The sequence below is a fragment of the Poecilia reticulata genome, chromosome 21 (genome assembly GCF_904066995.2).
Source record: "Poecilia reticulata chromosome 21, P_reticulata-male-v2, whole genome shotgun sequence".
Taxonomy (NCBI): Eukaryota; Metazoa; Chordata; class Actinopteri; order Cyprinodontiformes; family Poeciliidae; genus Poecilia; species Poecilia reticulata.
In genome coordinates this window covers 1,034,804-1,058,530 of record NC_088850.1, presented here as the reverse complement: position 1 = coordinate 1,058,530, position 23,727 = coordinate 1,034,804, and the positions used below count along the sequence as shown (strand labels likewise).

General features: G+C 48.8%; 1 protein-coding gene across 1 annotated transcript; it reads right to left on the bottom strand.

The window, feature by feature from the left end:
• Window positions 1-1,175: 1,175 nt before the first annotated feature.
• On the bottom strand, window positions 1,176-21,908 carry LOC103457137 (pleckstrin homology domain-containing family G member 3). The gene is made up of 18 exons (XM_081602594.1): window positions 21,758-21,908; window positions 18,220-18,629; window positions 16,960-17,060; window positions 15,726-15,795; window positions 15,598-15,644; window positions 15,094-15,244; window positions 13,130-13,261; window positions 12,785-12,967; window positions 12,616-12,708; window positions 11,498-11,584; window positions 11,390-11,423; window positions 11,221-11,313; window positions 10,071-10,103; window positions 7,316-7,326; window positions 6,973-7,209; window positions 6,307-6,396; window positions 3,799-5,248; window positions 1,176-3,223 (listed from the first exon to the last, which is right to left on the bottom strand). Exons 1-18 carry the CDS (start codon window positions 21,891-21,893, stop codon window positions 2,427-2,429), a joined length of 4,155 nt encoding a protein of 1,384 aa, XP_081458720.1. The 5' UTR covers window positions 21,894-21,908; the 3' UTR covers window positions 1,176-2,426.
• Between the last annotated feature and the right edge of the window lie 1,819 nt (window positions 21,909-23,727).

The following is a 23,727-nucleotide window of genomic DNA, read 5'->3' as shown; positions in this document are numbered from 1 at the left end:
GAAACAGACAGACTTTTATTTCTCCAGAAATTAGACTTTCTGTTTGTTAATCATTTCTCTTCAGATCAAGTCAGAAAATGTTTCATTAGCAGCTTCAGCTGAACAAGGTCTCAATACGTCCACAGGTAGCCTATCAGGAGCTTCCAGAGATATGACATCATCCTCTTAAAGAGACAGAACTCCGTTTCTACTGTAAGCTCCTGGTTTCTGCTGTTTAGCTTAGCATAGCCTAGCAATATTTTTCAGGCTCCTGGTTTCTGCCGTTTAGCTTAGCCTAGCTTAGCGATATTTTTCAGGCTCCTGGTTTCTGCTGTTCAGCCTAGCCTAGCCTAGCTTAGCGATATTTTTCAGGCTCCTGGTTTCTGCTGTTTAGCCTAGCCTAGCCTAGCTTAGCGATATTTTTCAGGCTCCTGGTTTCTGCTGTTTAGCTTAGCATAGCCTAGCCTAGCTTAGCAATATTTTTCAGGCTCCTGGCTTCTGTTTAGCTTAGCTTAGACTAGCGATATTTTTCAGGCTCCTGGTTTCTGCTGTTTAGCTTAGCCTAGCTTAGCGATATTTTTCAGGCTCCTGGTTTCTGCTGTTTAGCCTAGCCTAGCTTAGCGATATTTTTCAGGCTCCTGGTTTCTGCTGTTTAGCTTAGCATAGCCTAGCAATATTTTTCAGGCTCCTGGCTTCTGTTTAGCTTAGCTTAGCCTAGCGATATTTTTCAGGCTCCTGCTGTTTAGCTTAGCCTAGCTTAGGGATATTTTTCAGGCTCCTGGTTTCTGCTGTTTAGCCTTGCCTAGCTTAGCGATATTTTTCAGGCTCCTGGTTTCTGCTGTTTAGCTTAGCATAGCCTAGCTTAGCGATATTTTTCAGGCTCCTGGTTTCTGCTGTTTACCCTAGCCTAGCCTAGCCTAGCTTAGCGATATTTTTCAGGCTCCTGGTTTCTGCTGTTTAGCTTAGCATAGCCTAGCCTAGCTTAGCAATATTTTTCAGGCTCCTGGTTTCTGCCGTTTAGCTTAGCCTAGCTTAGTGATATTTTTCAGGCTCCTGGTTTCTGCTGTTTAGCTTAGCCTAGCCTAGCGATATTTTTCAGGCTCCTGGTTTCTGCTGTTTAGCTTAGCTTAGCCTAGCCTAGCTTAGCGATATTTTTCAGGCATCCAGTTTGACTGAAATAAAGAGCAAAATCTTGGTGTGTTTGTCTCAGTTTAATGTTTCATGTTGGCATCGTCACAGATAAAAACGTCCGCCGACGTTAACAGACACACAAACGTTTCTATTTACATGAGATCCAATAAATACGAGGAGTTACAGTGGAGGTCAGAGGTCAGAGGTCACCTCTGAGCAAAGACGCTTCAGTGACAAATTAAATAATAAAAATGTTCAAACTGATTCGGAATAAAATCACAAAAAGGCACAACATGTAAAAACAGTAAGTTGGATCAGAAGCAGCAAAATAAATCATTTATTTTAATTATATTATAAATTTACATATTTTTACTCTTAAAATATTCAGTTTATTCTTTATTGTCCTAGTTAAATCATCTACTGCATGCAGCCCAGAGTTAAAACGCCTGATCATCATCAGCATCAGGAATTATTCATTTCAACATACAATTCATGTCTAAGGCTCATAAATATACATACACCCTGTATAATATTTGGTTTCATGTTTCAGAGCCTCAAGCGATAATTTTATTGACATAAGAAAATAATTTAGCTTGAATTTTCTGAAGTTTTATTCCAGAACCAGAATAAAGTTGAACTGGCTGGACAGAGTGAGGATGAGGAGGAGGACGAAGAAACTCGAAGTACGACGGAGCATCAGGAAAAAAAAAAAACTACTTAAAATGATAAAAAGTAAAGATAAAAGCAGTTATCTATTTATTAATTTCTTTTTATTTCTCACTGCTTACGTTTTAATGACGTAAAGCCCAGATAAACGACGTTTAGCTGAAGTTCTAAAAGGGGTTTTAATGTTTTTATCTTTATTTTTTTCCAGAATCTCTTTCTCACCGTTTATTCACCGTCACCTGCTGTTTTTACTTTAGTCATGTTTGAAATGCCTCGCTGCTGAAATGTTTATATATAAATACATATAAAATTGGATTGATTGAAAAAAAGTCGGAGTAAAAGTCGTACGACAAAAAGTTATTAAAAACGTTAAAATGAGAATAAAGTCGTTATTTAGAGCAGCTGAACGTTGAAAAGAGTTTTTGGAGGAAAGAATCACGTCTGGAAGTTTATCGAATGTTTTTCATGAAACTTTTCTCTGGTCATTTTATGACTCGTAATAAAAAAAAATTAAATCTCCGTTTGACCTGAATTCTCTGGATGAATAAAAGCTGGTTTGATCCATCGACCCGGTTCAGGACGTTTCCATAGCAACGTGGAGCATGATGGGTATTCATGATGGATCTGGTCCTGAATCTGAAAGGTTCGGTTCAGGTTTGGTTCTGAAACTTTTCCCTCAGGTTTTTCACGATGCTCGTCTGACCGCTCTGCCCGGAGTCGGGTCGGGTTTTCTGCGACTCGTCCTGCTCTGAAGGCGGCGCCGTCTTGGCGGCGTCCCTCAGCCTGTAGTCGTCGGAGTCCTGGTAGGCGCGGCAGCGGTCGATGACGGCCATGATGGAGATCTTCTCCCGGCTGGTCGGCGAGCGGATCTGGACGTATCCGTCGTCCTCTGCCGGCTCCCCGTTCCCGGGTTCTGGAAGCTTCTCCATGATGATGATCTTGTGTTCGGGGTCGTCTGTGAGCGGCGCCTCGGCGGCGATGTAGTAACCGGGGTCGGCGGGGCCGGCGGCCTGCCGGATCCGCTGCAGGTCGCCCAGCTGCTGCAGGCTGAGCCGCGGGTCCAGAGAGTTGGCCCTGTGCAGCCGTTTGGATCGCTCGTCCCGCGCCGCGGCCCGCCCGCCGCGGGGTCGGCCTGACGACGCGCCGTCGTCATGGAGATGGCCGGGCGATCCGCTGGAGTGCCTCCTGAGGCCGACGTCCAACATGCGGTCCGGGATGGTGCTGCTGCGGCTCATGGGCCGGTTCTGGTTCCGGCCGCCGCCGCTGGAGTATCTGGAGCGGAGTTCCCGCACGTCGGGCCAGTTGAAACCCTCGGTGGGGGGCGGCGGGCTGAGAGGGGCGTGGCCTGGAGCGCCACCGCTCGGGTTCTGGACCGGGTCCACCGGGCTCAGCGGCAGAGACTTGGACTGGACCTTAGGACCCAGAGGCAGAGTCAGGCTGGGCTTCCCTGCAGAGAACGGACCGAAACCAGAGTTTAGAGGACAGAACCGACCAAAACCATCAAAAACAGCCCAGAAACTCTCAGCTGCAAAACGGGAAAAACAGGAGAACATCTACGGCCTATTCAAAACCTGTTCAGGGAGTCCTGCCTCTTTAAATCCAGCTGCTGCTGGCCCCGCCCCCCCACTCAACGTTTACACTCACATGGCTGCAAACAGATGCCAATTATACAATCATACATCTTTGAAAAGCAGAAGTGGAGGCTCCTGCACAACCAGCCAGAATGCAGCAAGAGGTTTCTGGATGGTAAGTCAACAACAAAACACTGTGGCTTTTCCAGCAGCCATTATACAGCGGGGAAACCAGCTGACTAAATACAATGGAGCTGTTGCTAGGTAACGGGCGGGGCTTTGCTGGGGTTGCTAGGTAACAATGGACACCAAATGTGACTTTATCTGGAGGTTGTTCCAGCAGCCCATCGACTCTGGAGAGATCGTCCAACATGGCTTCCCCAGACCCTGAGTCATACCCTGACTCACCAGCAGAGGGAGCTAATGAATGGATTAGAGCTACACGGCGTACCTGAGCCTTCCTTCTCCTCCACCACACAAGCCAGAGTCTTCCTGTTGAACGGGCCGGCCGGACTCCGCTGTCGGACCACCGGACTGGAGGATCTGATCCGCTGGCTGTAGCGACGAGCCAGAAGAAGAACTTTGCTCTCGGCTCTGTCCACCTCGTCCGTTTGCTCCGTCTCCTCCGCGGGTTTGTCGCCGCCGGCCTCGGCCCTCAGCTGCGCCACGCGGGGCACCGGGGCTCGCAGTGTCGCCGCCTCTTCCCTGAAGCTTCTGGAGGTGCTGGTCTGACTTCCGGCCCGGCTGAGCGCGGTTCTGGTCTTTGGCAGTGAGGGACTGAAGGAGTCCTCTGTGACGGCGCTGAGGTCGGAGTTTCCCAGGTCGGGGTCGCAGCTCTTGGTCCGGGTTAAGCTGCTGACGCCGGCGGAGATGGAGGGCTTCACAGTCTCTCTGGATCGACTGGATTCCCTGTCTTCACTTTGGGATCTGGAGATCTGTCGCTCCATCGCCTGCCAGATCTTAATCATCTCCGATGACGATCTGAACTCTTCCTCTGACAGATCTTCGTGTGTCGGCCGGAACCTGTGCGGTTCTTCGCAGTCGCTGCTCAACAGGTCGGACTTCATCGAGTCCAAAGACTGACTGGAGACCAAGCGGTCCTTAGTCTCAGCCGGTTGAGTGGAGAGAGGATCCAGATCCTGGGCTGAAGCCGGAGGATTGGACTGGGCCGTCTCTACTCTGGGGATGCTGTTGAAGCGGCTGACGGAGCTCCGGACCAGGCCTGAAGGGATGTAGGTCAGGCTCTCCCGGCGCCGCAGGCCGAACGAGGCGTCCTGGTTCTCGGCGTTCTCGTAGTAGCTCTTGATTTTCCCGATGAGCAGCTGGTCCTGCTTGGACAGGGTGGAGTCCCGCCTGCGCCGAACGCTGCGGTCCGGCTCGAAGAGGCTGTCGTCCCTGGGGGACAGCAGACTGAGGTCCGCTCCGCCAAACGCCTCGGGCGGGTCGGAGGAGTTGCTGTTGAGGCGCAGCGGGCGGTCGGCCGACTCGGACCGCAGGCTGAGCATGCTGCCGGTCCTGCTGGGTAAACGAGGGGACGGACAGCCCAGGGACCGGGCGTCGTCCTGGGCCAGGCTGCCTCTCTTGATGCTGGTGAAGTGCTGAGCGATGGCGCTGGCCTTGTCCAGCACCGAGGACGGCAGAATACTGGGAGAACTGGACTCGTCATCCGCCGCCTCCCTCTCGTCCTCGTCTGAGGACTCGGCGCTGCTCAGGGTCTTGGAGTCGGAATCAAATGTGGTAGAAGACGGTGGATCAGCAGGTTCTGGATCTTCGTCAGGCTGCAGGTCTTCAGACATCTGAGGAACCTCAGGGACTGCAGAAGGATCCGGACCAGCAGACGGTTCTGGTTCAGAGTCTTCTGATTTCTCCAACGGTTTCTCTTGAAGCAACGAGTCTGCAGACTGAAAAGAAAAAGATATGGGTCAAAACAGGAGGAGCGTACCGGGCTCTCAGTTTATCGACGTTTGTGGTGTTAATGGCTGATGATTCGAGTCCCTGACATTCTGATGTTACCGAGCCTTTGTGCCAAGTTGATCTCAACAGTCAGAGTCGTTTAGTTACTGAACAGGTACTGAACAGTTCCTGAACAGGTACTGAACAGTTCCTGAACAGTTCCTGAACAGATGCTGAACAGTTCCTCAACAGTTCCTGAACAGGTACTGAACAGTTCCTGAACAGTTCCCGAACAGATGCTGAACAGTTCCTCAACAGTTCCTGAACAGGTACTGAACAGTTACTGAACAGCTCCTGAATAGTTCCTGAACAGTTCCTGAACAGTTCCTGAACAGCTCCTGAATAGTTCCTGAACAGTTCCTGAACAGGTACTGAACAGTTCCTGAACAGCTCCTGAACAGCTCCTGAATAGTTCCTGAACAGTTCCTGAACAGCTCCTGAATAGTTCCTGAACAGTTCCTGAACAGCTCCTGAATAGTTCCTGAACAGGTACTGAACAGTTCCTGAACAGCTCCTGAATAGTTCCTGAACAGTTACTGAACAGCTCCTGAACATTTCCTCAACAGTTCCTGAACAGGTACTGAACAGTTCCTGAACAACTCCTGAATAGTTCCTGAACAGGTACTGAACAGTTCCTGAACAGCTCCTGAATAGTTCCTGAACAGTTACTGAACAGCTCCTGAACATTTCCTCAACAGCTCCTGAACAGTTCCTCAACAGTTCCTCAACAGCTCCTGAACAGTTCCTCAACAGCTCCTGAACATTTCCTCGACAGCTCCTGAACAGTTCCTGAACAGTTCCTCAACAGCTCCTGAACAGTTCCTCAACAGCTCCTGAACAGTTCCTCAACAGCTCCTGAACAGTTCCTCAACAGCTCCTGAAGAGTTCCTCAACAGCTCCTGAACAGTTCCTCAACAGCTCCTGAACAGTTCCTCGACAGCTCCTGAACAGTTCCTCAACAGCTCCTGAACAGTTCCTGAACAGCTCCCTAACAGTTCCTGTTTACCTGCTCAGGTGTGGGTTCAGGTCCGATCCGCTCGTCTTCAGAGAGCTGACCGTTTTCTTTGGTTGCGGCTTTGCAACTTTTCTCTGCCTCCTGCAAATAAAAACATATTAAACTCTGCAGACGTCATAAAACTGAAACGGATGGAGATAAATGTATGACTGCTTGGAGGATGAAGCAGCACAGCAGCTTTTGCAAAACAGGCCAGAGAAACAAATGCATAAAAAAGAAAAGGAGGAATAAGCAGCAAACACAGAAAGCAAACCTTCAGCATTCAGGCTAACGCATAGCGGCTGAGCGCCCTGAGGAACTCCAGAAGAGCAAAGCAAGTCCAAGTTCAGTCTCAGGAGTCTGAGGTCAAAGTTCAGCAGACAGTTCTGGTTCCACTGGCTGATTATTTCACTGACAACATGGGAAAACGTCATCAGCCAGAGGAACTGGGACTCTTCCATCAATACGAAGGAATTAGTGACTGAATGCTGCTGGGACGTTACTTACAAGTTAGTTTTGTGTTATTTTAAGCGAACTGAGATATTCTGACTTGAAACTAGACTAAAATAGTTGGTAGAGTTTTGTGCTTCTGCAGTGTGAGCAGCAGCAGCAGCTGGAGTTATGGCGGCCGTCCGTTCAGACGGAGCTGCAGCAGGAACAGGAAGCAGGAAGCCTCACCGTCCCCGCAGAGGAAAGGAAGGCCTGGACGGTGTGTTGCCAGCAGGAGATGGCAGCCAGCACGGAGCTGGCAAAGTCCTCTACCTGCTCGTCCTCCAGGAGGAAGTCGTCCAGCCGGCCGGCCTCGTCCTCGCCGCCGTCCGGCTCGCCCAGGCTGCTGGAGCCCAGCGTGCTGCTGCTGATGGCGCCCTGCAGCGAGGGCCTGTCGCCCGCCAGCGCGTCCTCACTGACCGCATGCTGCGGGACGCCACACACTGCTCAACATGCTACAGTACATCTACAACCTCGGCCAGTCGCCCGCACAGAGCCAGGCTAACGTTAGGCTAGCGGGTCAGTTCCTTACCTCCAGAGGTGCTGAGGCGGCGGCAGGTCAGCGGACGATTTGATTGGTTGGAAGCAGAAAGAACTCGTTAGAATCACAACATTACAGACTAAAGCGTTTACATCCTGGTGCTGCGTCTGGAATATTTCTGGTTCTGAACCATAAAACAACTTTTACTGCAACTGTTGAATAACATAAAGCAAATTCATTATGAGGTCACTTACACAAAATGCAACACCGCCCCCAAGAGGGCAAAGGTTGTCATTACACTCCTACCTGTGAGCTCCGGTCTGCAGGAAGTGATTCGTTCAGATTTGTAGTTGTTGAGTTTTGCTAGATTTTAAAATTCTTACAGCAGAACTACAGCAATGCATGCTGGGTACCGAACTACAGCAATGCATGCTGGGTACCGAACTACAGCAATGCATGCTGGGTACCGAACTACAGCAATGCATGCTGGGTACCGAACTACAGCAATGCATGCTGGGTACCGAACTACAGCAATGCATGCTGGGTACCAAACTACAGCAATGCATGCTGGGTACCGAACTACAGCAAAGCATGCTGGGTACAGAACTACAGCAAAGCATGCTGGGTACCGAACTACAGCAAAGCATGCTGGGTACCAAACTACAGCAATGCATGCTGGGTACAGAACTACAGCAATGCATGCTGGGTACCAAACTACAGCAATGCATGCTGGGTACCGAACTACAGCAATGCATGCTGGGTACCAAACTACAGCAATGCATGCTGGGTACCGAACTACAGCAAAGCATGCTGGGTACAGAACTACAGCAAAGCATGCTGGGTACCAAACTACAGCAATGCATGCTGGGTACAGAACTACAGCAATGCATGCTGGGTACCAAACTACAGCAATGCATGCTGGGTACCGAACTACAGCAAAGCATGCTGGGTACCAAACTACAGCAATGCATGCTGGGTACAGAACTACAGCAAAGCATGCTGGGTACAGAACTACAGCAAAGCATGCTGGGTACCGAACTACAGCAAAGCATGCTGGGTACCAAACTACAGCAATGCATGCTGGGTACAGAACTACAGCAATGCATGCTGGGTACCAAACTACAGCAATGCATGCTGGGTACCGAACTACAGCAATGCATGCTGGGTACCAAACTACAGCAATGCATGCTGGGTACAGAACTACAGCAAAGCATGCTGGGTACAGAACTACAGCAAAGCATGCTGGGTACCAAACTACAGCAATGCATGCTGGGTACAGAACTACAGCAATGCATGCTGGGTACCAAACTACAGCAATGCATGCTGGGTACCGAACTACAGCAAAGCATGCTGGGTACAGAACTACAGCAAAGCATGCTGGGTACCAAACTACAGCAATGCATGCTGGGTACAGAACTACAGCAATGCATGCTGGGTACCAAACTACAGCAATGCATGCTGGGTACAGAACTACAGCAAAGCATGCTGGGTACCAAACTACAGCAATGCATGCTGGGTACCAAACTACAGCAATGCATGCTGGGTACAGAACTACAGCAATGCATGCTGGGTACCGAACTACAGCAATGCATGCTGGGTACCAAACTACAGCAATGCATGCTGGGTACCGAACTACAGCAAAGCATGCTGGGTACAGAACTACAGCAAAGCATGCTGGGTACCAAACTACAGCAATGCATGCTGGGTACAGAACTACAGCAATGCATGCTGGGTACCAAACTACAGCAATGCATGCTGGGTACAGAACTACAGCAAAGCATGCTGGGTACCAAACTACAGCAATGCATGCTGGGTACCAAACTACAGCAATGCATGCTGGGTACAGAACTACAGCAATGCATGCTGGGTACAGAACTACAGCAATGCATGCTGGGTACAGAACTACAGCAAAGCATGCTGGGTACAGAACTACAGCAATGCATGCTGGGTACCAAACTACAGCAAAGCATGCTGGGTACAGAACTACAGCAAAGCATGCTGGGTACAGAACTACAGCAATGCATGCTGGGTACAGAACTACAGCAATGCATGCTGGGTACAGAACTACAGCAATGCATGCTGGGTGCAGAACTACAGCAAAGCATGCTGGGTACAGAACTACAGCAAAGCATGCTGGGTACCAAACTACAGCAAAGCATGCTGGGTACCAAACTACAGCAATGCATGCTGGGTACAGAACTACAGCAATGCATGCTGGGTACCGAACTACAGCAATGCATGCTGGGTACCAAACTACAGCAATGCATGCTGGGTACCGAACTACAGCAAAGCATGCTGGGTACAGAACTACAGCAAAGCATGCTGGGTACCAAACTACAGCAATGCATGCTGGGTACAGAACTACAGCAATGCATGCTGGGTACCAAACTACAGCAATGCATGCTGGGTACAGAACTACAGCAATGCATGCTGGGTACAGAACTACAGCAAAGCATGCTGGGTACAGAACTACAGCAATGCATGCTGGGTACCAAACTACAGCAAAGCATGCTGGGTACCAAACTACAGCAATGCATGCTGGGTACAGAACTACAGCAAAGCATGCTGGGTACAGAACTACGGAAGCTAAATGTGTCCAGCTAGTAAAATGCTAAAGCACTAAGTTAAGACTTGGCTGTGCTGTTAGCACGTTGGTCCAGCCTTCGATGCAGCCAATTAAATTAGTTTGAATTCATCCAGAGAAATGAGTTCAGAGGAAGCTAAATGCGCTAAACGTTGTCACAGTTAAATATTACAAATAAAAGATGCTTATCGATGTGAAAGTCAACAGAAAACAGATTTGTACCTTTATTCCTCTTCAGCATCTGCTTGGTTGGTTCTGAAGGAGAAATGAAACAGATTCATGTTTTTAATGAGGCAATCAGAAATGATGAATTATAAATATTGGTGTGTTTAATACCCAGAGAGGATTCATAACTGTACTCAACTCAGAGCAGGAAAACTTCAACATGTTGGTCAACTAAAGGTAAAAAGTATCCGTCCAAGACAGATTCCTCTTTATAAATTATAAAGAGGAATTTTTTATGTTTTTATCCCAATAATCCATCCATCTTCTTAACACCCTTGTCCCTCAGTGGGGTCGGGAGGGTTGCTGCTGCCTCTCCAGCTAACGTTCTGGGCGAGAGGCGGGGTCACCTGGACAGGTCACCTGTCTGTCGCAGGGCAACACAGAGACACAACCATACACACACACACTCACACCTAGGGGCAATTTGGAGAGGCCAACTAACCTGACAGTCATGTTTTTGGACTGTGGGGGGGGGGGGGGGGGGGGGGGAGCCCACCGTGCGCGGGGGGGATTGGGGGCTCCATGCGGCGGGACCGGGAATCGAACCCAGAGCCTTCTTGCTGCAAAGCAGCAGCTTTACCAACTTAGTAACCGAGTAACTAAGTAACCGAGTAACTAAGTAACCGAGTAACTAAGTAACCAAGTAACTAAGTAACTGAATAACTAAGTAACCGAATAACTAAGTAACCGAGTAACTAAGTAACAGAGTAACTAAGTAACCGAGTAACTAAGTAACTGAGTAACCGAGTCACTAAGTAACTGAGTAACTAAGTAACTGAATAACTAAGTAACCGAGTAACTAAGTAACCGAGTAACTGAGTAACTAAGTAACCGAGTAACTAAGTAACTGAGTAACTAAGTAACTGAATAACTAAGTAACTGAATAACTAAGTAACTGAATAACTAAGTAACTAAGTAACCGAGTAACTAAGTAACTGAGTAACTAAGTAACTGAATAACTAAGTAACTGAATAACTAAGGAACTGAATAACTAAGTAACCAAGTAACCAAGTAACTAAGTAACTAAGTAACTGAATAACTAAGTAACCGAGTAACTAAGTAACCGAGTAACTGAGTAACTAAGTAACCGAGTAACTAAGTAACTGAATAACTAAGTAACTAACTAACAAAGTAAGTAACTAACTACCCGACTGCCTGCGGCCCTGCCGAGCGTCTCGGGGAAACTCGTCCGTCACGGCCTTCTTCAGCCGCTCTGGGCTGTATCGGTACCGGGCCGGACCTGCAGAGAAGCACAGCGCCGTCAGAGCCAGAACCCGCCTCCGCTGGAGGACGAAGAGCAGCAGAGTCATCCTCACAGATGGAGTCCATCTCCAGAATGGCTTCCTTGGCCTGAAACACAAAGCAGGCAGCTGCTGGGACTCTGTGCTGGCCTTACTGGTCGTACTGGAGTCTGAGCCACTCACCTTCTGTGGGATGGCCGCCTGGTGGTTTTCCAAGATGATGCGTTTGATGTGATGAGCCCAAAGCTTCTTCTCTTCCACCGTCTTCGCCTGAAACACGAAGCCAGTCAAGAGAGACGGCAGATCGGAAATCTGTCCACGGATCCCAGAACGGTTTTAAAGACTGGATCTCACAGCTGCGATGGATCCAATTTTCTACACTCAGGCAGCGTCGAAATGATTAATCGTGATTAATCAGTTATTGAAATAATCGTCAACTATCCTAGTAATCGATTTATCGTTAACTGGAGCATTAAAACATGACATTTACTGAGACAGTCAGAGCAGCAATTAGGACAAAATGTACAAAAAATATAAACATTTTGCATTTAAGATAAAAAACCTTCTTTGTGTTCTTGTTATTCAACTAATCGAATAATCGATTACTAAATCGTCAGCTGCAGCCCTAGAGACAGACTACTTCATATCATCTGGAAATTAAACATTTGAGTAAAGATCAGGTCGCAGCTGAACAATTATTTTAGAAATTGAGAATTGAATCAATTATTTGGATGATTAATTTTATTTAAAAATGACAGATTGAGCAGATTTTTCATTCAACCAGCTAAACTGAGTTCACAACATCAGAAACACACACGGAAATGTAAAACAATTAATTTAGTTTTAATTAAAAAGCTAAAATGCCACTTCAGGACTTCTGGGTTGAACAGATTTACAGAAAAATGTTTTTTCTTTCATCTTAAAAGCAAATTGTTTAAACATTTTGTTCAGTTTTGGCTTCAGTGCTGATCTGGGTGAGTTGTTCTTTCAGTAAATTGACTTTTCCAGAGTCTGCAAACTCCAGTCGATGATCAATCAATTTCTAATTTTGTTTATTATCATTTTAATAAACGATTAATCACGATTAATCATTTCAATCCTGTGTCTGGGGTTCCTCAAGGCTCTGTTGAGTAAAATTTGGCTAGGAAATATATTTAGGAACGTTTACTGCAGCTGTCTCATAAAAGGTAATCCAGTTTTTCACGTCTCCGTTTGAAATTTACACCTGATGTTTCATTTTCGCTCTTTTTAAGGTATTCCTTGCTGCCTCGCTCAGCCGTGAGGCGGCGGCGGCGGCTCACCTGCATGTTGTGAGTCTGTTTCAGGTGTTTGTAATGGCTGACGCTGAAGCTCAGCGAATCCTTGGCGCTCTCGATCAGCAGCAGCGTCGACGACTGGAGAAGCAGAGAAACGTAGACGTGAGAACGAAGCCGGCGTTGCCGCCAGGGGCCCGTTGCCGTGGTAACTCACAGAGATGTGCGTCTTGTAGACGAAGTGCTCGCCGCGGCGCTTGGTGATGAGCAGCATGCGGTCGAACAGGAAGAGCGTGCGCTCGTGTCGGGCCCGGGGAACCTTGAAGGTTCCCTCCAGCACCAGTTCGCCGTACGTGGTGAGGTCCGGACCTTTCCAGTTCACCAGCAGAGACTGGACCTCCTGCAAGAGGTCAAGGGTCAGACCCAGGCTGCTGCTGCTGTTAGCGCTTTAGCATAACTGCGCTAATGCGCCGCTAATACTGTGGAAGCAAGTGAAATGTTGCAATAACTAGAGTGAGTGATTTATTGATGCTGCTGCAGTCGCCATGACGACGTTAGCGACCTGCAGCCGCACGGCGTGCTCGTGTTTCCTCTTCATGTCGTTGATGTACCAGGCCACCCAGGTCATGGTGTAGAGCGCCTCCTCCACCACGTCGTAGCCGTCCTTCTGAGGGCCGAAGTGCTTCGCGATCTCCTGAACACCAGCAGCAACACGGAGAAAATCAGGTGGAAAACATCCGTTTCCACGCACAGCATGGTTTTCTGCTCCTACGTCAGCGATTTCATGTCAGCTGTGACTTTATAAGCAATGAACTCGACGTCGGCCATGATGTTTCTACTGTCCTGGAATTTAAACTCACAGTTCAGGATCCAAACATCCAACGGTTCCACACTCTAAACTCATTTTCAGCAAATTTCTACAATATATAAACAAATATTTTTATTTTACACTGAATAAATATGGAACCTGGAAAAACTGTAGGAATGGATGAATTATGTCTTCCATGATTTTCCAGGCCTTGAAACTCAAATTAATTCCAGATTTTTCCAGACACAGAACCAGAAATATTAAAACCAAATGAATCATCATGTTCGTCCTATGAAAGACAACACAGGTGAGGAAGGGCAGCAGGTGAGGACGGTCAGCAGGTGAGGAAGGGCAGCAGGTGAGGAAGGGCAGCAGGTGAGGAAGGGCAGCAGGTGAGGAAGGGCAGCAGGTGAGGAAGGGCAGCAGGTGAGGAAGGTCAGCAGGTGAGGAAGGGCAGCAGGTGAGGAAGGTCAGCAGGTGAGGAAGGTCAGCAGGTGAGGAAGGTCAGCAGGTGAGGAAGGTCAGCAGGTGAGGACGGTCAGCAGGTGAGGAAGGGCAGCAGGTGAGGACGGTCAGCAGGTGAGGAAGGTCAGCAGGTGAGGACAGTCAGCAGGTGAGGACGGTCAGCAGGTGAGGACGGTCAGCAGGTGAGGACGGTCAGCAGGTGAGGAAGGTCAGCAGGTGAGGAAGGTCAGCAGGTGAGGACGGTCAGCAGGTGAGGAAGGTCAGCAGGTGAGGACGGTCAGCAGGTGAGGAAGGGCAGCAGGTGAGGAAGGTCAGCAGGTGAGGAAGGTCAGCAGGTGAGGACGGTCAGCAGGTGAGGAAGGGCAGCAGGTGAGGACGGTCAGCAGGTGAGGAAGGTCAGCAGGTGAGGAAGGTCAGCAGGTGAGGACGGTCAGCAGGTGAGGAAGGTCAGCAGGTGAGGACGGTCAGCAGGTGAGGAAGGTCAGCAGGTGAGGACGGTCAGCAGGTGAGGACGGTCAGCAGGTGAGGATGGTCAGCAGGTGAGGAAGGTCAGCAGGTGAGGACGGTCAGCAGGTGAGGAAGGTCAGCAGGTGAGGAAGGTCAGCAGGTGAGGAAGGTCAGCAGGTGAGGAAGGTCAGCAGGTGAGGACGGTCAGCAGGTGAGGAAGGTCAGCAGGTGAGGAAGGGCAGCAGGTGAGGAAGGGCAGCAGGTGAGGAAGGGCAGCAGGTGAGGAAGGGCAGCAGGTGAGGAAGGGCAGCAGGTGAGGAAGGGCAGCAGGTGAGGAAGGTCAGCAGGTGAGGAAGGTCAGCAGGTGAGGAAGGTCAGCAGGTGAGGAAGGGCAGCAGGTGAGGAAGGTCAGCAGGTGAGGAAGGGCAGCAGGTGAGGAAGGTCAGCAGGTGAGGAAGGTCAGCAGATGAGGAAGGTCAGCAGGTGAGGAAGGGCAGCAGGTGAGGATGGTCAGCAGGTGAGGAAGGGCAGCAGGTGAGGAAGGTCAGCAGGTGAAGGTCAGCAGGTGAGGAAGGTCAGCAGATGAGGAAGGTCAGCAGGTGAGGAAGGGCAGCAGGTGAGGATGGTCAGCAGGTGAGGAAGGGCAGCAGGTGAGGAAGGTCAGCAGGTGAAGGTCAGCAGGTGAGGAAGGGCAGCAGGTGAGGAAGGTCAGCAGGTGAAGGTCAGCAGGTGAGGAAGGTCAGCAGGTCAGGAAGGTCAGCAGGTGAGGAAGGGCAGCAGGTGAGGATGGTCAGCAGGTGAGGTACCTGGAGCAGCAGGTGGTACTTGAGGATCCTCTGGACGGGTTTGAGCAGGTAGGAGCCCAGAGGCAGCGAATGCTTCAGTGACGCCTGGCGGTCCCGGAAAAACTTGGCCACAGATTTATTGTTCATGCACTTCGTCAGCGCTTCCACCGACCTGCAACAGGTGAGGTTGGAACAGGTGAGTCAGGCTTTAAACGTCAGGTGACTGCAACTGAGACTGCCACCTAGTGGTGTGGAGGTAGAAACAGAGAAAAGGTGAATTACAGGTAGATATTACTAGTAACGCAGCTAATGATTAGTTATTGATTGGTCTGTTGAATATTCTGATGATTAATCAATTATTCTGACAATTATTAATCACATTTCTGATTAATCAGATATTTTGACGATTAATTGATTATTCTGTCGATTAATCATGACAGTTCGATTAATCGCTTTGGGTAATGAATGGATGAACTGGAAGCTGTGAGCAGGAGGAACCACAGAGCTGCTCGGTTCAGGACTTACTCTGGGTAGCTGGTGCAGTACTGGGTGTAGATATCGAAGTCTTCACTCTGGAAAAAACCAGACATCAGATGAAGACTTTCCTCAGAGCAGCAGGACCAGTCTCACCTCCATGTTGGGCTTCAACCGACCTTTGACACGAAGCAGCTGGCGATGGCGACGGGGTCGTTGTCGCATTGCTCCAGGTCCTGCAGCAGCTCGCTGTGAAACGGAGGAACGGCGTCTAGTTTGCTCATACTGAACGTCTTTCAGTTAGCTTCAGCTAGCATCAGATAGCTTCAGTTAGCTTCAGCTGGCTTCTGCTAGCTTCAGCTAGCATCAGTTAGCTTCAGCTAGCATCAGTTACCTTCAGCTGGCTTCTGCTAGCTTCAGCTAGCATCAGTTAGCTTCAGCTGGCTTCAGTTAGCTTCAGCTAGCATCAGTCAGCTGGCTTCAGTTGGCTTCTGCTAGCTTCAGCTGGCTTCTGCTAAGATCAGCTAGCATCAGTTAGCTTCAGCTGGCTTCAGTTAGCTTCAGCTAGCATCAGTCAGCTGGCTTCAGCTGGCTTCTGCTAGCTTCAGCTGGCTTCTGCTAGCTTCAGCTAGCATCAGTTAGCTTCAGCTGGCTTCAGTTAGCTTCAGCTAGCATCAGTCAGCTGGCTTCATTTGGCTTCTGCTAGCTTCAGCTGGCTTCTGCTAGCATCAGCTGGCTTCTGCTAGCTTCAGCTAATGTCAGTTAGCTTCAGCTGGCTTCTGCTAGCGTCAGTCAGCTGGCTTCAGTTGGCTTCTGCTAGCTTCAGCTAGCATCAGTTAGCTTCAGGTGGCTTCTGCTAGCTTCAGCTGGCTTCAGTTAGCTTCAGCTAGCGTCAGTCAGCTGGCTTCAGTTAGCTTCAGCTGGCTTCAATTAGCTTCAGCTAGCATCAGTCAGCTGGTTTAAGTTGGCTTCTGCTAGCTTCAGCTAGCGTCAGTTAGCTTAAGCTTGCTTCAGTTAGCTTCCGCTGGCTTCAGTTAGCTTCAGCTAGCGTCAGTCAGCTGGCTTCAATTGGCTTCTGCTAGCTTCGGCTGGCTTCTGCTAGCTTCAGCTGGCTTCAGTTAGTTTCTGCTAGTGTCAGTTGGCTTCAGTTAGCTTCAGCTAGCTTCTGCTAGTGTCAGTTAGCTTCTGCTAGTGTCAGCTGGCTTCTGCTAGCTTCAGTTAGCTTCTGCTAGCTTCAGTTAGCTTCTGCCATCTTCAGCTGGCTTCTGATAGCTTCAGCTGGCTTCTGCTAGTGTCAGTTAGCTTCTGCTAGCTTCTGCTAGTGTCAGCTGGCTTCTGCTAGCTTCAGTTAGCTTCTGCTAGCTTCAGTTAGCTTCTGCTAGCGTCAGTTAGCTTCATCTAGCATCTCCTCACCTGTTGAACTCGTAGATGTCCTCGATGTTCCCGAAAAGGTCGCAGACCAGCTTGGGGTGGTTGGACAGTTCCGACTCGTCGATGATGTGAGCGAGGTAATCCTGAGGAGGATGAAGAGGATGAAGGTTTTCTCTTTCTGGATTTATTCCACTTTCAGAATTCAACATAAATAAACTGAAGTCACATCTAAAAAAATCAAGAGCATTGAATTAAATATTATTAGTAATTCTTTATACATAATCGCAAAACAGTTTTGATTGTAATGCTGACTTTCCTCCAGCAGGGGGCAGACTGGATCTGTTGGATCCTTCAGTTTGTTTCTGTAGTTTGGAGGAAATCAAAATGTATCTTTATGGTATTAAATGGAAAAATGTGTTATTTTGTACTTTTTTAAAGAGCTCAGTCAGTTTTTAATATCTTTTAAAGGCACTCAGACTGATGCTAAAAATAAAACAAGTCTTTTGATTTATTTTGACCAAATCTCGTTCAGCTTCTATGCATGGATCCATCTGTTGTTTTCTGGGTTGTGGAGCATATCCGGGTTAAAACGCCTCCATGGGTTCTGGTTCTGATCCGTGTTTCCAACCGTCTCTCTCCCTCTGACCGTTACATAAGCAGGTAATTCCTGCTAATCTGTTAATTATAGGGCCAGGTCACTTCCTCCAGCAGCAGGACGTGTCCGTGTCCCCGTCAGCTGAATGTCCTCTGAAGAAACGAAGCAGCTTCCCGTTTCAAGCTGAACTTCGTGGATTTGACAGAGGAAATCGTTTTGGAATCAGCCTGAAAGTAAAACCTGTCCAGGTGAAAATGAGAGACCTGACCTGCAAACTCACTGCACAGAAAGGACGACCTCCAGACCACCAGGGGGAGCCGATGGGGCCGTACCCTCACTGAAAACCTTTATTGTGGTTGAAATGATTAATCGGCTTCATCGCAATGACTGATAAATTATTGTCAACTAATATAATTTATCCATTAATCAGCTGATTCAGTAATCAATTGATTAATAATAATGAGTTAAATCATTTGCATCTTCTAAAGTATTTCTAATATTGAATGAAAAATCTGCAGAGAGTGAATGTTTTTGAAAGATTGTGACGTTTGCTCATTAAAATATAATTGATTAATCGTCAGAATAACCAATAGAACAATCGATTACTTTGGTAATCGACAGCGGAGGAGGAGAGCATCTGATTGGTCCGATCAGCAGGAAGGAAGGTCAGACGGACAGGAAGAGCCAACATGGCGCCTCTGACTCACCTCCACTATGATCTTCAGGTCTCTGACGTACATCCGCTCCGTCTCGATGATCTCCATGACGATGCGGTCCAGATACTTCAGCTTGGGGTCGGGCACCATGGTGGCGCCCACGAAGGGCAGCGCCGGCTGCCGGCGGCTGGACGCTCGGCTCGGAGTCGCCGCTTTGTTGTTGTTGTTCTTGTTGTGAACGAAGCTCCGCCCCCTTTTCTCAGGACTCGGGTTCTGGTTCAGGTCGACGCCGGAGGACGGCGGCGGGGCGACGTAGTCGTCCCTGGAGGACCCGGACCCGGAGGACAGCGTGGAGATCAGGCTGAGCGGGCGCTGGCCCGACGCCGGCGGGTCGGAGGGGTCAGAGGGCGTGGCGGACGGCTCATCGCTGCTGATGGAGGCGATGGACAGGCGAGGCGACTCTGACGACCACACAAAGAAATCACAACAGAAACCGAGTCAGAACCACCATGTTGTGGCAGTACCGCCCCCTGTGGGCTCAAACTGCCAATTACAACCAAAAAGAGAATCCAGGGGAAAAACGTTTAATATGAAAACTGCCAGAGACCCGACAGAATCAGACGCCCTGTAACGGACATTTATCGGTTAAAGGAGGGTCAGAACTCATTTAGTGAGATGGGAAACGCGCCAGGAGGAAACGTCCTCGTTAAAGCTACAGCTTTGCTAAAATAAGACGCAGAACTTTTTAAACGAAATGCTTAGCATCTGGGATTTTCAGCTCATTGAACCAAATTTAAGCGCACACCACTCCAGATTGTGCATAGGGGCTGCAGGGAGTCGCGGTTCAAAGGTCACCGAGTCACAACAAGCAGGTCCAGAAAAAAATGATTAAAATTGTGGATCATTCTGGCATCTAAACCGTGAGGAGTTTGTTTCAGGTTCCTGCAGGAACAGGAAGTGAAACATGAGTTTTAAAGGAAACAACAAAGCAGTGAATCACAAGCTGCTGCAAACATGTGAGGAACTCCGGGAATGGAGAGTTCATCAGGTTCTTTACGTTCTTTTCAGCTGATCGAGTCGATTCAGGAGAAATCAGAACGAAATGAGCAGAATCAAAATCACTGAAACATGATTTAACCCAGCGAGGCGGAGCGCCGCCCCTTTAAATGGACAGCATGATTTAACCCAGCGAGGCGGAGCGCCGCCCCTTTAAATGGACAGCATGATTTAACCCAGCGCCGCCCCTTTAAATGGACAGCATGATTTAACCCAGCGAGGCGGAGCGCCGCCCCTTTAAATGGACAGCATGATTTAACCCAGCGAGGCGGAGCGCCGCCCCTTTAAATGGAGGGCATGATTTAACACAGCGCCGCCCCTTTAAATGGACGGCATGATTTAACCCAGCGCCGCCCCTTTAAATGGACGGCATGATTTAACCCAGCGAGGCGCAGCGCCGCCCCTTTAAATGGACAGCATGATTTAACCCAGCGCCGCCCCTTTAAATGGACGGCATGATTTAACACAGCGCCGCCCCTTTAAATGGACGGCATGATTTAACCCAGCGATTTAACCCTTTAAATGGACGGCATGATTTAACCCAGCGAGGCGGAGCGCCGCCCCTTTAAATGGAGGGCATGATTTAACCCAGCGCCGCCCCTTTAAATGGACGGCATGATTTAACACAGCGCCGCCCCTTTAAATGGACGGCATGATTTAACCCAGCGATTTAACCCTTTAAATGGACGGCATGATTTAACCCAGCGAGGCGGAGCGCCGCCCCTTTAAATGGACAGCATGATTTAACCCAGCGAGGCGGAGCGCCGCCCCTTTAAATGGACAGCATGATTTAACCCAGCGCCGCCCCTTTAAATGGAGGGCATGATTTAACACAGCGCCGCCCCTTTAAATGGACGGCATGATTTAACCCAGCGCCGCCCCTTTAAATGGAGGGCAAAGAAGAACTGCAGGTTAAAGTTCAGCTGACGACCCGCGGGATTCCCCAAGGCCCCCGACTCGGCCCACTGGCATTTAATAAACTTCAGCTTTTATTCACCGACCAGGACCAGAACCAGGACCTGGACCTGAATCAGAACCAGGACCTGGACCAGAACCAGGACCTGGACCAGAATCAGGACCAGAACCAGGACCAGGACCTGGACCAGAACCAGGACCTGGACCAGAATCAGGACCAGAACCAGGACCTGGACCAGAACCAGGACCTGGACCAGAATCAGGACCATAACCTGGACCAGGACCAGAACCTGGACCAGGACCAGAACCAGTACCTGGACCAGAAACAGGACCTGGACCAGAACCAGGACCTGGACCAGAATCAGGACCAGAACCAGAACCAGGACCTGGACCAGAACCAGGACCTGGACCAGAATCAGGACCAGAACCAGAACCAGAGGTTCTGTTCAAACAGCTGCTCCTCCTTTGGAAACACAATTTAAATACAAATGAAACCTGTACAAAGGTCAAAGGTCATCATGCAGAGAGTATTTGGCCTCCTTGCAGATTTTCTCCGACTTTTTGTCGCAATTAAAACCGAAAAGGAGACAAAAAAACTTAAGATGAGAAACTGAAACGTATTGAAACAGAATAATAATATAATGTTACACCATGAAGTGAATCTTATTTTATGTCTGATGACAGTAAAACATTCAATTAAAACATTCTAAAAGGTTCTGTTTTAAAATCCATCAGTTTATATTTAAATAGTTTGGTGCATAAAACTATTTTACTTAAGTTGTCAGTATTAACTCAGCTGCCTGGGTCACTGATAACTATATCCAAACTATAATTTTACAAAGAATAAAGCAGATTAAAATGGATTATTTTAGCATTTTGAATCGATTCAGAATCTAGATTCTCTATAGAACTGATTTTTCTGCACCTCAAACAATATGATTAATAAACACGTTAATGTAAAAACTCAGTGTTATGATAAGCAAAACTCATTAGAAAGAGAAAAATAAAAATTAAAGCACTTGTTTTTGAGTTTTGCACCTTAAAATAACAATTTAATTAAAACGAGACTCAGTAAAACCAGAGCATTTTTATTCAAACGAAATTCAAAACTAGTTAAAAACACAAACGATGTCACAGTTTGGCAGAAAGTCAAGTTAGATGAAAACCTTGTTAGGAGAAAACAAGGAAAGAAACTTAACAAGGAGAAACTTTTAATAAAAATATAAAAGTTTCTGTTAAAAGTTTTTAACAAAATATAAAAGTTGTTCTGAGGTTTAAACAAAGTATCAGAACAGAAAGTGGAAAACTCGGCAAAGTCCAGAGAGCAAAACCAGCTGCAGCTTCAGGGTGAGGAAGAGGAGGAGGAGGAGGAGGAGGAAGAGGAGGAGCGGTGGAGTTTGAATGAAAACATTCGTCCACGCTGCGGCGGTCCGTTAGCCGCCCAGCGAGGCGTTCACTGACCCTGCAGGAAGTTTGTGGAGCTGATCCAGTCAGTTCCCATTAAACATCTGGACTCCTGTCAGGTCCGTTACGCCCAGCAGAACCTCGGATCAAAGCCAGAACCCGACAGAACCGGCAGGAAGCCCGACCTTCACGGCTTTTAGAGGATTTCACTCACCGATCCGGCGCAGCGGCCGGCCGGCCGAGGCGCTCCTGAAGCAGATCGTCACCTGCTCTGAGCAGGAACACCTGACCACAGCAGCTGCTCTTCCTCCTCCTCCCAGGCTCCTCCAGAACCCCCTCTGATGCCCCATCACACCCAGAACCGTTTACTGGGGTCTGATCTTCCTGCAGCTCAGCTGCAGCAGAGAGGGAAGGTTTAACACAGGGAGGAAGAGGAGCAGGAGGAGGAGGAAGGTCTGGGACTGGAGGTCAGTGAACTAACCACCACACACACCAGGAGGTCACAGCGCCCCCTACAGGTCACCGAGTCACAACAAGCAGGTATAAATGAACCCTGAGTTTCTCCATCTGGTGGGAATCAACTGGGCCCAACCAGCTGCTACTGGTCCGACTGTTTAAGCATTTAAAACTCCTATCTGCTCTCTGATTGGCGGCTGTGTGCTGCTCTCTGATTGGTGGGCGTGTGCTGCTCTCTGATTGGCAGCTGTGTGCTGCTCTCTGATTGGCGGCTGTGTGCTGCTCTCTGATTGGTGGGCGTGTGCTGCTCTCTGATTGGCAGCTGTGTGCTGCTCTCTGATTGGCGGCTGTGTGCTGCTCTCTGATTGGTGGGCGTGTGCTGCTCTCTGATTGGTGGGCGTGTGCTGCTCTCTGATTGGTGGGCGTGTGCTGCTCTCTGATTGGTGGGCGTGTGCTGCTCTCTGATTGGCGGCTGTGTGCTGCTCTCTGATTGGTGGGCGTGTGCTGCTCTCTGATTGGTGGGCGTGTGCTGCTCTCTGATTGGTGGGCGTGTGCTGCTCTCTGATTGGTGGGCGTGTGCTGCTCTCTGATTGGTGGGCGTGTGCTGCTCTCTGATTGGCTCAGAGCCAAGCAGGTCAAAGTTCCCCTGCAGTTATTGTTGCTGTGTTTACAGAGCCATAATTGCGGCTGATGTTTACACAGCCGTGTGTTTGGAGCCGCTCCTTCCGCCGACTGATGGTATCAGACCCAATGGAGAACCCAGCGGTTACTATGGAAACGGGCCTCAAGGCACCTCAACTTAGAAGTGGATTAAAGGTCAAAGGTTACGAATTTGCCAATTAAACCAACATGAATTGAACCTCTTGATTTCCTTCTCCTCGTCTCCTCTGCGTCTTCATTTCTTTATTTGTTGGAATGAAACAATAAAAGAGATTAAAGGTGACACGCGGTGCGGTGGCTCAGAGGTTTACGTACCCCTGGTTCTCTGCCAGGTTTCTGTTGTAAAAACCAGAACATGATGCATCGTGTGGTAAACTCACCCTGCCCGCTCGGCTCATAGGAAAAACAAACAGCCCAGAGGAAAAGGGTCATAAATAAAGGCGCAGTACAAAAGTTTACACACCCTCAAGCTAACACGCTTCATAAGCACAATTTGATTCAAATTCAGCCACAGGGGGACAAGAAACTATCGTTTAAAATACTTTATTTATCCAAAGTTAAAATATTGCAACTCAGTTTCTGCAGCAGTAGCAGTCAGAATCTGAGGAGGCCTCTGACTGAAGACCAGCTGCTGTGTGACCATTATGACAGCTCAGTAGCACAGTATCATGTCTGGGACGACACCGTCTGCTAGCTAGCTCTGCTAATCCACCTCCTTTGCTTTAGCCGCTCCTCTTCAACCCGTTTGGTGGGAACGCCAGCAGAGAGAGCCAGGGATGTGATTCATGTCCATTATGATGGCTGAACTTCCTCTTTCTCTCTCTGGCTTTGGCGATGCTAATCATTCGCTCCCAGCTGTAAAAACAATACCTTGTTGCCATGGTTACGCATCACGACAGCCTGTACGATCAGTTTCCGTCTCGTCTTTGTCATTAAATTGGGAAAAACTTCCAGTTTTTGTAGCATTGTATCGTCTTCTGTCCTGTGATGTTTAAAATGCTGTGGAAATTGCTTACATCCCTCCTCCTGGCTGATACCTTTAAGATCCTGTCAATGCTTTGTAACCTC